The sequence below is a fragment of the Micropterus salmoides genome, unplaced genomic scaffold (genome assembly GCF_014851395.1).
Source record: "Micropterus salmoides isolate LMB-PRFRI ecotype aquatic unplaced genomic scaffold, ASM1485139v1 Ms_hic_scaffold_15, whole genome shotgun sequence".
NCBI classification, from domain to species: Eukaryota; Metazoa; Chordata; class Actinopteri; order Centrarchiformes; family Centrarchidae; genus Micropterus; species Micropterus salmoides.
In genome coordinates, this window is record NW_024040596.1 from 4,526,533 (window position 1) to 4,538,694 (window position 12,162).

A 12,162-nucleotide genomic window follows, 5' to 3' on the forward strand; every position below is an offset into this window, starting at 1 on the left:
AAAATAGGGTATGTACACTGAAATTATCCCCCAATGATTGTCTGTAGTGCCATCTCCGACATATCTGCTTGGTCCTGATGTTGAGAAGCCCGAGTCTGCTGAAGCGCACTGTCCAATTGTTCAACAATTTGAGATTTCAGATCCAATTGCCAAAGCCTGTTGGTACAAAGATGGAACCCAGATCTACCCAAAAAGGGAAGCTGACTGTGAATCACAGAGCAGCAGCCAAGCCTTCTCCTTCCAGTCTCATGACTTGTCTGGTGACGGCAGGCTTGGCTGTGAAACATCTGGTGATGCACAGTTAAATGTGGACATGAAAGGTGGTGTTCCACATTGTACATGCACAATTAAGAAGCAAGTCTTTAGTTACATATGTGAAGCTATCACCCAGCTCATTGTTTTCTTTTTGGCTTTGTCCAAACAGCAGAGCAGTGTCACTATGGTGACGAGATTGGTGAGATAGCTGATGCATCTGCCCAATACACTGTGGATGTCAAAGGTGATTTGATATATTTCAACATCAGTCATCCATGTTAACCCAGCACCTTCATGCCACTAACAACAGTGGTGTATTTTACTGTTAGCGCAATCATCTGAGACATCTTTTTTTTTTGTTATATTCAGTCCTGGTCTCATGTCATTTCCTGCAGTGTTTGGCTCATAAACATGTGGTTGTTTAGTAGCTGATCTTCATACTAACATATATGTTGTGTTTGTCATTTAATTCTTCATTTTAACGGCCATCTTTGCTTGAAACAAGCAGCTAACAACTCTTAAAGTTCATCTTAAATCTTATTCATCACCAGATCCTCTCATTCACATTGCTGCCCTGAACCTCTCCCCGTTGCAATGACAATGCACTCTTATCAAAGGGAAGACAAATCATGTACTTTTTAGGGTTTTAAGATGTTAGTGTACATATTGATGGTACACAGTATTAGGAGTCAGTTGAAGGGGGAAATATACAAACTCAATCTCAGACCAAACCTGGTCGATCTTCTTGTTTGTCTTTGCAATGAATTATCTCATAACTCCATGCTAACCCACACTGATGTAAAATTCTGTTATGAGAAGAAGTATTGAGACCATCAACCACTGAAAACCTTTCTCTGTGTACATCACAATGCTTATAGCTACATCGCCAAGGCTCTCTTCTGACCAAGAGAAGAAGAAGTCCACTGAAGGGGCTTATCCTGTAGAAGTTGACTGCAAGTCCTCAAAATGCAATTCTGGCATCTTCTGTGGCAAGAGAAGAGATCTACAGACATATGAACAACATTCCAGGCAAATGGCAACTTCTCAATCAAGAAATGAATATATGACTGACTGGATTACAACTAAAAAGCTAAAGGAGCTCTACAATAATCAACAAACAATAAATGCTCAAGCTCCAGTTCACTGTAGCTCTATAAATCCAAAAATGTTGCAATCTGACACACACCATCAGCCCACAGTGTCACAAGGTGAGGAATTCATTTACGATATAGAGCATGCAGAAGCCTCCTCTGAAGAGCTTGATTGTACCCTGGGGACAGCTGTCCAGACAGATGAGTTTTGTAATGTTCTACAAACTGCAACTGTTGAATCAGAGGAATCTACTCTCAAGACTCTGACTGTCCAATCAGAAGAGCTACATGGCTCAATACAGATGCCGACTGTCCACTCAGAGCTAAGTAACCCCCTACAGATGTCAACTGTCCAGTCAGAGCATCTTACTAACCACTTGCAGATTTCAGCAGTCAAATCAGATACGTTCTGTAACTCCTCACATACAGCAACTGTCCAATCAGAGGAGCCCTTTACATCCTTATATACTGCAACTGTTCAATCAGAGGAGCCTTTTAAATCCTTACAGACTGCAATTATCAAATCAGAGGAGCCCTTTACATCCTTATATACTGCAATTATCAAATCAGAGGAGCCCTTTACATCCTTATATACTGCAACTGTTCAATCAGAGGAGCCTTTTAAAGCCTTACAGACTGCAATTATCAAATCAGAGGAGCCCTTTACATCCTTATATACTGCAACTGTTCAATCAGAGGAGCCTTTTAAAGCCTTACAGACTGCAATTGTCCAACCAGAGGAGCTCTGTAGCTCTATGCCAGCTGCCCTGTTAGGGAAGCTTCTTGACTGCTTACAAACTGCAACTGACCAAACAGAGGAGTTAAACACACCCCTACAGACCGCAACTGTCCAGTTAGAGAAGCTTGGTGACTTAAATAACACTGCATCCCTTCAAACATTGGACTTGTATAACTCTAAAGAGGCAGAAACTCTCTCAGGGGAACCGTGCAACTTGCAACAGTCTGCATGTGTGAGATTGGATGACTTCTATCACACAGGACAAGCAGAAGCTAACCTGTATCAGTCCCTACAGGCCACATCCATCCAACCAGGGTGTAATCACACCATGAAGGCCACAGAAGACCAAGTAGACAGTACAGACAACCCTGGACAAGGAGCATCTACCCTGTTTGCAGAGCCTTATTATATCAAGCAGGCATCTACTCTCCAATCAGAAGAGATCTATCTATCAAGGACATGTGACAGTCACTGGAGTGACAGTGTCACTGCAAATAAGGTGGCTGTTGAAGGTGATTTAAATGGTTAGCATTATCAAACACAAAATGGTCGGGCACAATGTTATGGTGTAAAATAAAGAGATTGCATTTTGCAGTCTTTAACATTTTGAAAATTTCAACATTTTCCTTTTGTTCATAATAAAACTCCTTCAAAAAGAGAGGGAAACGAGTAAATACATAACTTTAAACCCTAACTTGAATGCCTAGTTATCTCAAGTCTAACCAAAGATACCTCTTGTTAGATTACTAATAACTGAAAGACATACAGTATCTCACAAAAGTGAGTACACACCTTACATTTTTGTCCATTTTTGATTATATCTTTTCATGTGACAAGACTGAAGAAATGTATCTTAGCTACAATGTAAAGTAGTGAGTGCACAGCTTGTATAACAGTGTGAATTTGCTGTCCCCTTAAAATAACACATCACAGAGCCATTAATGTCTAAACCGCTGGCAACAAAAGTGAGTACACCCCTAAGTGAAAATGTCCAAATTGGGCCCAATTAGCCATTTTCCCTCCCCAGTGTCATGTGACACGTTAGTGTAACACGGTCTGTGGATGGTGTCAAGCGTGTGTGGCGGCAACCAGGTGAGGAGTATAAAGACAAGCGTGTCTTGCTTTCAGTCGAGCATGGTGGTAGGAGTGTCCTGGTCTGGGGCTGCATGAGTGCTGCCGGCACTGAGGAGCTCCAGTTCATTGAGGGAACCATGAATGCCAACATGTACTGTGACACACTGAAGCAGAGCAGGATCCCAACAACATGATAACGACCCCAAACACACCTCCAAGACGACCGCTGCCTTGCTAAAGAAGCTGAGGGTGAAGGTGATGGACTGGCCGAGCATGACTTCAGACCTAAACCCTACTGACCGTCTGTGGGGCCTCCTCAAACGGAAGGTGGAGGAGCGCAAGGTCTCTAACATCCACCAGCTCTGTGATGTCGTCATGGAGGAGTGGAAGAGGACTCCAGTGGCAACCTGTGAAGCTCTGGTGAACTTCGTGCACAAAAGGGTTAAGGCAGTGCTGGGAAATAATGGTGGCCACACAAATTAACACTTTGGGCCCAATTTGGACATTTTCTCTTAGGGGTGTACTCACTTTTGTTGCCAGCGGTTTAGACATTAACGGCTGTGTGATGCATTATTTTGAGAGAACAGCAAATTTTACACTATTGTTACACAAGCTGCACACTCACTACTTTACATTGTAGCAAAGTGTCCTTTCTTTAGTGTTGTCACATGAAAAGATATAATCCAACATTTATAAAAATGTGAAGAGTGTATTCACTTTTGTGAGACACTGTATATTTTATTATGAATTATTTTAACTCTAAGATTTATTGGCATGACTAATCTTGAATTGAGATTTTGCTCTTCTGTTGTTTGAAAGCACCATTTTTGTTGTAGTCAGTAATTGTGATGCAATTTTCTCTTAATGTTACCTCAAACATCCCCAGCTCCGCCTGTGAGAATTGCAACACTTTATGAGACTGAGAGGAACAAGTCTGTTGAAGTTGGTGAACCCATAGTGCTGCAATGTGAGATATCAGATCCTAACGCCCAAGTTACTTGGTACAAGGATGGAATAAAACTACATGAAGCAGTTGGGCAAGACATGCTGGCAGAGGGTTCCATAAGAACGCTGGCTTTCCAGTCGGCGATGCTGTCTCATGCAGGGATTTACAGCTGCAAGACAACAGATGATGATATGCAGTTTCATGTGGATGTTAAAGGTGACAAAAGTTGTTTTCATCCGTTCTATAAATAGATTCTTGCCAAATAGCATCTTGGTAAATAGCATCTAAATGCTTTTGCTTTGCTTGTAAATAGTAAGTTCTTATTTTATTACTTTTGAAATCAACCTAAAGTAAATGGGTTTTATAGATGCAGATTTTATGTCATTCAAGAAATAGAACATAAGCAAAAATATGACACTGAGTTAAAAACATAAAGGCATAGACAGAATCTATGCTCTCTTGCTCCATTCTGTCTCTACATCACAACCCCTACTAAAGTAATGACATTCTATATTTAGCTAATCACTTAGCCACCTTACTTGACACCATTTGGCTCCTTCTGCTTTTCCTTTTTCATGTCTGGGAGTAACTAGTTAGGTAGCTTGCAATGTCTTTCAATTGGTAAAGAGAAGAGCTTACACTATGTAAAGTTCTGACTTACACTTTTTCATGTAGTAATTAAGTTCCATTGTTCTCCTTTTTGGAATAGGTTTAGGTGTTATAAAATTGTTGGTTGACAAAATGGCCACAAGTAAAACTAACTCAGCATAGGTTAGGCGGATTCTAATGTCAGTAACGGTAAAGTCACTTTATGCAGGGAACCTTATTTTTAAACATCTGACTAACTAGCCAGACCAATTTTCCTGATACCGAGTTGTGTTAAGTGTTTTCTTGGAGTTTTTCTTTAAATGTACATACATTTTTGCATGGTTTCCAAACTAGCACTGAAGAGACTGTTAATGTTTATGTCCACCGTGCTGAGGAGGGTGATGAATGGGTGTGGTTGATAAATCCTAACAAAGTAATTGTTGTTTTATTACATATACTACGTATTATACGCCTATGCAGCTCAGAATACGAACAGAAAATCCTGAGAACATGCTCACATTTTTCAGAAAGACTGCCAAAGGGTAGTAGAAGACTTTGGCTCGCTATGGATTTATTTTTCAATAACTATATAGCAAATGTTCAGTAAATATTCAATAAATATTTGATTTTATTTACTTGAAACATGCACAAATGAAGAAAAATGACTGAATGATACTTGTTAACAATGATTTTATCATAATTGTTTTGAATGATCTACCTCAGATTTGTGAAGTGATCCACTGTTTGGCCTCACGTGTTGACCATAAAGAAGAGTTAAAAACCACAATTAACCAGCAGGTTTCTTCAACTTTCACACAGGAGCAAAAATCAACCTTTAAACTTGAAAGAAATAACGTGACATTTTTGGCCATATCGTCCAGCCCTAACACACATCCGTTCAAAACATCCCTACCAGACCGACGTGCAGTTTTGGCACAGTCAGAACAGTTATTTTGACCCTCACTTTCTTCACAGGCACATCAAAAGAAAAGTACAATCGGTTATGTCAAGCAGCCAAGGTTTCATTAGTCCCTTTAATTTGATATTAGGTGATATTAGGTTGGAAAAGTTCCAAACCTCCTGCTGTACAGGCAGGAAACACTGACTGAATCGTCCTGCAAGTGCATAAGCAATGCAGAAATGCGTTGAGAAAAATGTAGATTGACTGAAAAAAATGGCTTAAGACTTTTATAATTTAATCATGGGGCCCATAGATTAATTCATTAATTTAATTATTAGACCCAAATTTTTAATCATTTATTTTTTCCCTTAAAAGCTGACTGTTTCATTCAGTTCTTTTTTTCTAACTTTTAGTTTAGTTTTTAGTTACTTTTAGTTCTACCAGGTTTTCAGTGTTTGTAAAATGTAAAATATTTCATTTAAAAGCTACACCTTTCGCTATAAATACTGAATCCAAATTGTGGTTACAATAAAGGATTTCATGTAATTTTATTGGTTGAATATGCTGCTGAAGGCTTTAGTTTCAGTATTGTGCTTTGCTTCACTTTGTTTATAATAGTGCCTGTTTTATTGATCACTTCTATTTTACATTCAATCCCGTAGCTCCACTTGTGAAGTTTTCAGCTTTATCTGAGGCTGACCAGAAAAAGGCGGTCATGGCCGGCTGTCCCATTGCTCTACAATGTGAGCTGTCAGACCCCACTGGACAAGTCAGTTGGTACAAGGATGGAACAAAGCTCCTGCCTCAAAATGGAGTAGACATCCAGTCCGAGGGACATTTGAGGAGTCTAGTTATCCCGTCAGCAGAGCGGGCTCACACTGGCATGTACCGTTGTGAGTCAAAGGATGATGACATCCAGTTCGCTGTGGAAGTAAAAGGTGATGCTCAGAAACTCTGTAGCGCTTTCACTGTCTTGCACGGCTAACTAACTGAAAGAGCAGGTGATGAAGTCCCACCTAACAGAAAATGGTTCGTTTTTCTGCTTTCCTAATTTGATCAGTTACTGCTCTAAAAATGTAAAGCAACAGGTTTCCTACGTAAGTATGATTTCTGTAATTTAATTTATTTAAAAAAATTTAAGTAAAGGCCAGTTCGTTTTGTTTAATTATTATTGCCTGTCAGGTCAGGTTAAAGAAATAGAACTACTCCCTATCACACCCAATCATAATGACTGTTTTATACCTTTAACGAGAAATGAAATAATACAGGATGTCTTCTCTCTGAAAATCTTATTAAACATGCAGCTTTACAATGCAGCCTCTTGTTATGCATGTCCAATATCTTCAGAACACTAACTTTCTTGTGTCTTGTTCATAAAGGCACTAACTGAACACTGTCACTTTGTTTGCGTTTTACCTGTGCTTTTTATGTCAGTGTACAGTAGCTGTGGATAAACTTTGACATTTCAGATCTTGATTCTTGCTCTTTTAGCCCTTCGAATCACGTTTGTTTTGTATTGTCTTCTTTAAGCCAGTTGTCTTTATGTTGTTGTGTGGAGTATGTGGTTTGTCTGGAAATTCTTTGTCAACTACAAACAGTAGTTTGGATATTAAATTATTTTAAGTTTATTAAGACACTTCTTTTGCAACATCTGAAACCTACAGCACTACCTGTGAAGTTCTCAGAGCTTCAAGAGACTGACAGGAACAAGTTCGTCCAAGAAGGCTCTCCCGTTGTCCTTAGCTGTGAACTCTCTCATGATCCTTCTGCTCATGTCGACTGGTTCAAGGATGGAATGAAACTCCTACCACAAAACAATATGGAAATACAGTCAGATGGCCTAACAAGGACACTACTCATCCATTCAGCTGAAAACATAAATGCTGGCACCTATGCATGCTCAACATCAGATGACACCATCACATTTAAAGTGGACGTAAAAGGTGATTTATTTCTATCCTTACCATGCCACATCCATCTTCTTCTATGGTGTGAGTGGTGAACAAAACTTACTAGCTTTTGAATGTTCATGAGAAAATGGTGTGGCTGGCTGGACAGTGTGTTATGTCCATTGTAAGTGAATTCTCTTATCCAAAACCCTTATTATTCCCTTCTCTTAGGCCGATCGCCACAGATCATGCCAATGGCACTGTCTGAAAAACACAAGATCATTGCAATTGGTTGTCCAATTATCCTGCAGTGTGAGGTCTCAGATCCTGTTGCCCAGGTTTCCTGGTTTAAAGATGACGTGGAGCTTTTTTGCAAAACTGGCCTAGATATGAAAAGAGACGGGAGCCTGAGAAAATTAATGATTCATTCTGCTAAGGTCTCTGACTCTGGCCTCTACAGCTGTAGCCTTGCTGATGATGTTGTGACATTCCATGTGGACGTCGAAGGTGATTTTCTTGTATTCGGTTTTAATGAATGAGTTTCCAGGTGTGAGCTGAACATATTACATTTCTTACTTTTAACTGTACACTTCGTTGCACAATTGACCCTTCGCTAAGCCACGCCCCGAATACACAGCTGGCCAATCACAGCGCAGTACAGGACTTAACTCTAACGGAAGTCCGACACTTTCATGGATGCGCTCCATTGACTTTAATGTAAAAAGAGTCATTTTCTAGCTCAAGATCTGGTCAAACGCTGTTCCTGGGGCTCTTGTAATAGTTACAGTCGCTACCCAGAGAGGTTGAAAGGAGAATTACGATTTATTCTAAAATGCCGGCTGTGGATCGTTCCTACTGTCATGTTAGTTAGCTAACGCTAGCTAACGTCCTACTCAATGGAACATAATAAAGCCCTACTGTTCTGCTTTTTAATTAATGTAATAATGAATAGAGGCCTACCCAGCTGTACAGGAACAGTGTTGATACTTAAAATAATTTTTGGTCTCATCATCTGGGGATGCGGTGGTTCACTTGTACTGTGTGATTGGTAGGCTTTAGCTTCTATCTTTCATTGTTTTCCACGTCCGTTTGACTAAGTCAGACAGCCTGAATACAACCTTCAAACGTATAATGCAACTGCAAAACTGTCTGCTTCTTTCTGAGATCGCTTTTTCCAACTAATTTGACAATATTTCTCTGGGGAGTACTGTAATAGACAGTGGCAGCTCCGACAGTTAGTCGGACTTTTCAACAGCAACTAAGGGAGGCGGGGCTTAGCGAAGGGTCAATTGCTCTTAAAAAAACCTTCAATTAATTTAAAGCATTTTGTAACCCTGTATGCAAACACAAAGTGCCTAATGTTGTATGTGCAAAAATAACCAAACACTGTAAAATGGTGTTCTGGCTAAACAGCAGTGCTCTGCAAATCTTGTAATACCCCCCAGCTACTCCTGTGAGGTTTTCATCATTACCAGATGTCGCAAGAAACAAATTTGTTGAAGCAGGCTGCCCGATTAAGCTGCAATGTGAAGTCTCAGAGCCAACTGCCCAGGTCTACTGGCACAAGGATGGAGAACAGCTACTTTCAAAGAGTGAATATGAAATCCTAACAAAAGAAAAACTGAGAGCGCTGGTTATTAAATCAGCAGAAGTCAGACACGCTGGCTTGTACAGCTGTGAGGCCGCAGATGACCATATAGAATTCAAGGTGGATGTTGCAGGTGATCTAATTATTTTGAGTTATGTCAGAATCACTAACTTCTTTAAATTAATGCTTGGCTACTAGATCAACTTAGGCTTCTATATTTGATTCTAGATAATAAGATAATGTGTACTGATACTTATTATGTATTTTCTGTGACTTTGATGGACATGTTCACCCTGATAGAAAATATTACATCTTACTTACATTTTATCATGAATAAGTATTTTTTCCCTAAGAAGCAAATACTTTCAGACTGGAAGCAGCCAGTGGTTCAAATTACTATAATGTAAAAGGGAGCGCACGTAGCAAAAAAAACCCCAGACAGCTAACTCTGCAGTTCGCTTCAGCTCTAAGGAGTGTTTTGTCTTTTTCAGCTCATTGTTTGGTTTTACAGCTCGCAACTTTACTGTTTAGTTCAGTCTCACTGCCCTCATCAACCCTGTCAAAAACCTCTGCATGTTACCCAGCACCAAACAAGAGATAAAACTGGCAACTAGCTGATGAAAATATTTCAAATATATCCGAGTGTGTAAATAGGCAACTGATTGCTAACATGTTTGCCACAACTTTATAAAGTTATGATATTAATGTTGTGTTTACAGCTTGTTACGCAAAAGAAATGATCATGCTGATTTAACTGCCTAGTCCAGCGGTAACGGTAGTGGCCCATATGACTCAGTTTCTAAACATGTTAAACTTTGCTAATTTGGCTGTTGTTCTGGTCACTGTGTGACTCTGGCTAGACTTATGAGGGGTGAGTTGCGGATGCTGCGCACCTCCTGGCATTAAGGCTGTACATAAAAATGTTATTAACTAATAGGCAGAGAGACAGAGAAACAGATCAGACATTTTTTTGCCATTTAAACTGCTGTCAAGGTCAATATACTTTACATTATTAAAAAAACAACAGTTTAAAATTGGAATTCATGTTCCACTATGCTGGCTCACTGACTGTATGCGAGTCCATGACTCTAGTAATGTCTAAGTAATTACGTAAATCTCACTGTCAACCTGAGTAGGCACAACTCCAAACAATTTGTACACCATCTGTCTAAGCAGAGCAAAATTTTACAGCCTTCAGCCTGTAGATCCAAGTATGTTACAACGCATAGCAAATCTGATTATCTGGTTACTGTTCGATGAATTGAAATTCCTATAGCACCAGTTTGATTCTCAGCTGTTCCAGAGGCTGAAAGGAGCGAGTCTGTTGAAGCAGACAGCCCGATCAAACTGCAGTGTGAGATCTCAGACCCCACAAGCCAGACCTGCTGGTATGAGGACGGAATAAAACTCTTGCCTCAATTGGGAATAAACATCGATTCAGAGGGCAATGAGAGGACATTGGTTATGACGTCGGCCACGTCTTCATGCTCTGGAGTACACAGTTGTGAAACTGATGATGATTCAGATTTCAACGATTTCAATGTGGAGGTGAAAGGTGATATGCTAAGCTTTTTCTTGGCAAGATGTTGTCATTGTAGAGTCTTATAAAACTTTGTGAACTCAGCAAAACCTGATCATCATCATATTCATCATGGTCCTAACTTCCTTCTAATTTCATTAAACATTTAATTGCTTTTCATGTACATGCTTTATATTTAAGGCCAGTGTCTGAAAAATAGCATGTATTTTGATGAGTTTACCGTTCTCTCCTATGCGCCTACGGCAATTGCATTACATCAGTGCACTGCTTCAATTCATTATTTCACAAGTGGATTAACACCCACTGATAATTATGATATCTTTGTTGGGTTGTTATCTAGATAGCAGCATGTCTAAGCTGACCAAATCTGACTTTACAGCTACTGCTTGCATGAGCATAAACAATGAATGTTACTTTGGTGAAACAACTTACTTTCTTTTGTGTACCGTTTTCTGCAGAGCCACCAGTAACATTTGCTGATATCCCAGAAGAGGACCTTTTCAAGAGTGTTGTGGAACAAGAACCGCTTGTTCTCATCTGTGAAGTATCAAGGGCTGATGGTGTTGTCCAGTGGTACAAAGATGGAACTGAGATGCAACCAAGAAATAATGTCACAATGAAGGAAGAAGGCACCAAAAGGAATCTGACAATTCATTCTGCCCAACTGTCCGACACAGGCACATACACATGCCGTGCAGGAGACAATGTTTTAATGTTCAAGGTTAACATAAGAGGTAATAAAATGGCTTATGAAATCTTCTCTAAAAATAGATTACATAAAAACTGTCACATTATTCACTTAAATTCACTTTACCTGTGTTAAAATGTGAAGAAGATGTGTTTCAATTTCATATATTTTTTATTCAAAGAACCTCCGGTGATGATAATCTACCCGAAGGAGGATGTCCACCTTGATCGTCACGTCCCTGAGGAAATTATTCTGAGTTGTGAATTGTCTCGTCCCAACGGTGCTGTCAGCTGGTACAAAGATGGTCAAAAGCTGCAGGAGAGTGAGAACATCAAGCTGAAGATTGAAGGCCCCTATCGACGACTGAAGATTCTTTCTAGTGGAGTCGAAGATTCTGGAGAATACGTCTGTGATACGGCTGACGATTCAATATTCTTTCACCTTAGTATTACAGGTAAAATCCCTGATACTACATATAATGTATGCGTAGATGTAACCCTGTTCTGCTCTACAAGCCTAGGGAACATGGCCCTAAGTTTGTTTACTTACACTCAATAGTGATATTATTTTTACTGACCTACTCAGATGTATTGAGTGGGTGACTGTCTATGTGAAAGAAATAATACTTTTACGTATGTTTGTGGGACCTTATAGAGAGCCTTAGTCACTCGCTTCCGCAGTTACGACGTCACATGATCAGTGTAGTCTATACATGTCTAAAGGCAAAAATGTTTATAACTGTCCCGAATGGTGAAACACGAAGGTGGAAGACTGCCGCCTTTAGAAAGGGAAGAGACTGTTTCATTGTAAATCAAAATCAGATTATTGCCAGGTAGTGTTTTACACATACGAGGAATTTGCTT

At 39.7% G+C, this 12,162-nt stretch overlaps 1 protein-coding gene across 1 annotated transcript in view; it reads left to right on the forward strand.

Moving 5' to 3' along the window:
- The window catches only part of LOC119903835 (obscurin-like protein 1), a 39,960-nt gene that overhangs the window by 9,974 nt on the left and 17,824 nt on the right, over positions 1-12,162 (forward strand). Inside the window, 7 exon segments of the mRNA XM_038720083.1 lie at positions 4,046-4,321; positions 6,257-6,532; positions 7,259-7,537; positions 7,715-7,990; positions 8,929-9,204; positions 11,070-11,345; positions 11,481-11,753. Coding sequence (XP_038576011.1) covers positions 4,046-4,321; positions 6,257-6,532; positions 7,259-7,537; positions 7,715-7,990; positions 8,929-9,204; positions 11,070-11,345; positions 11,481-11,753 — 1,932 coding nt within the window.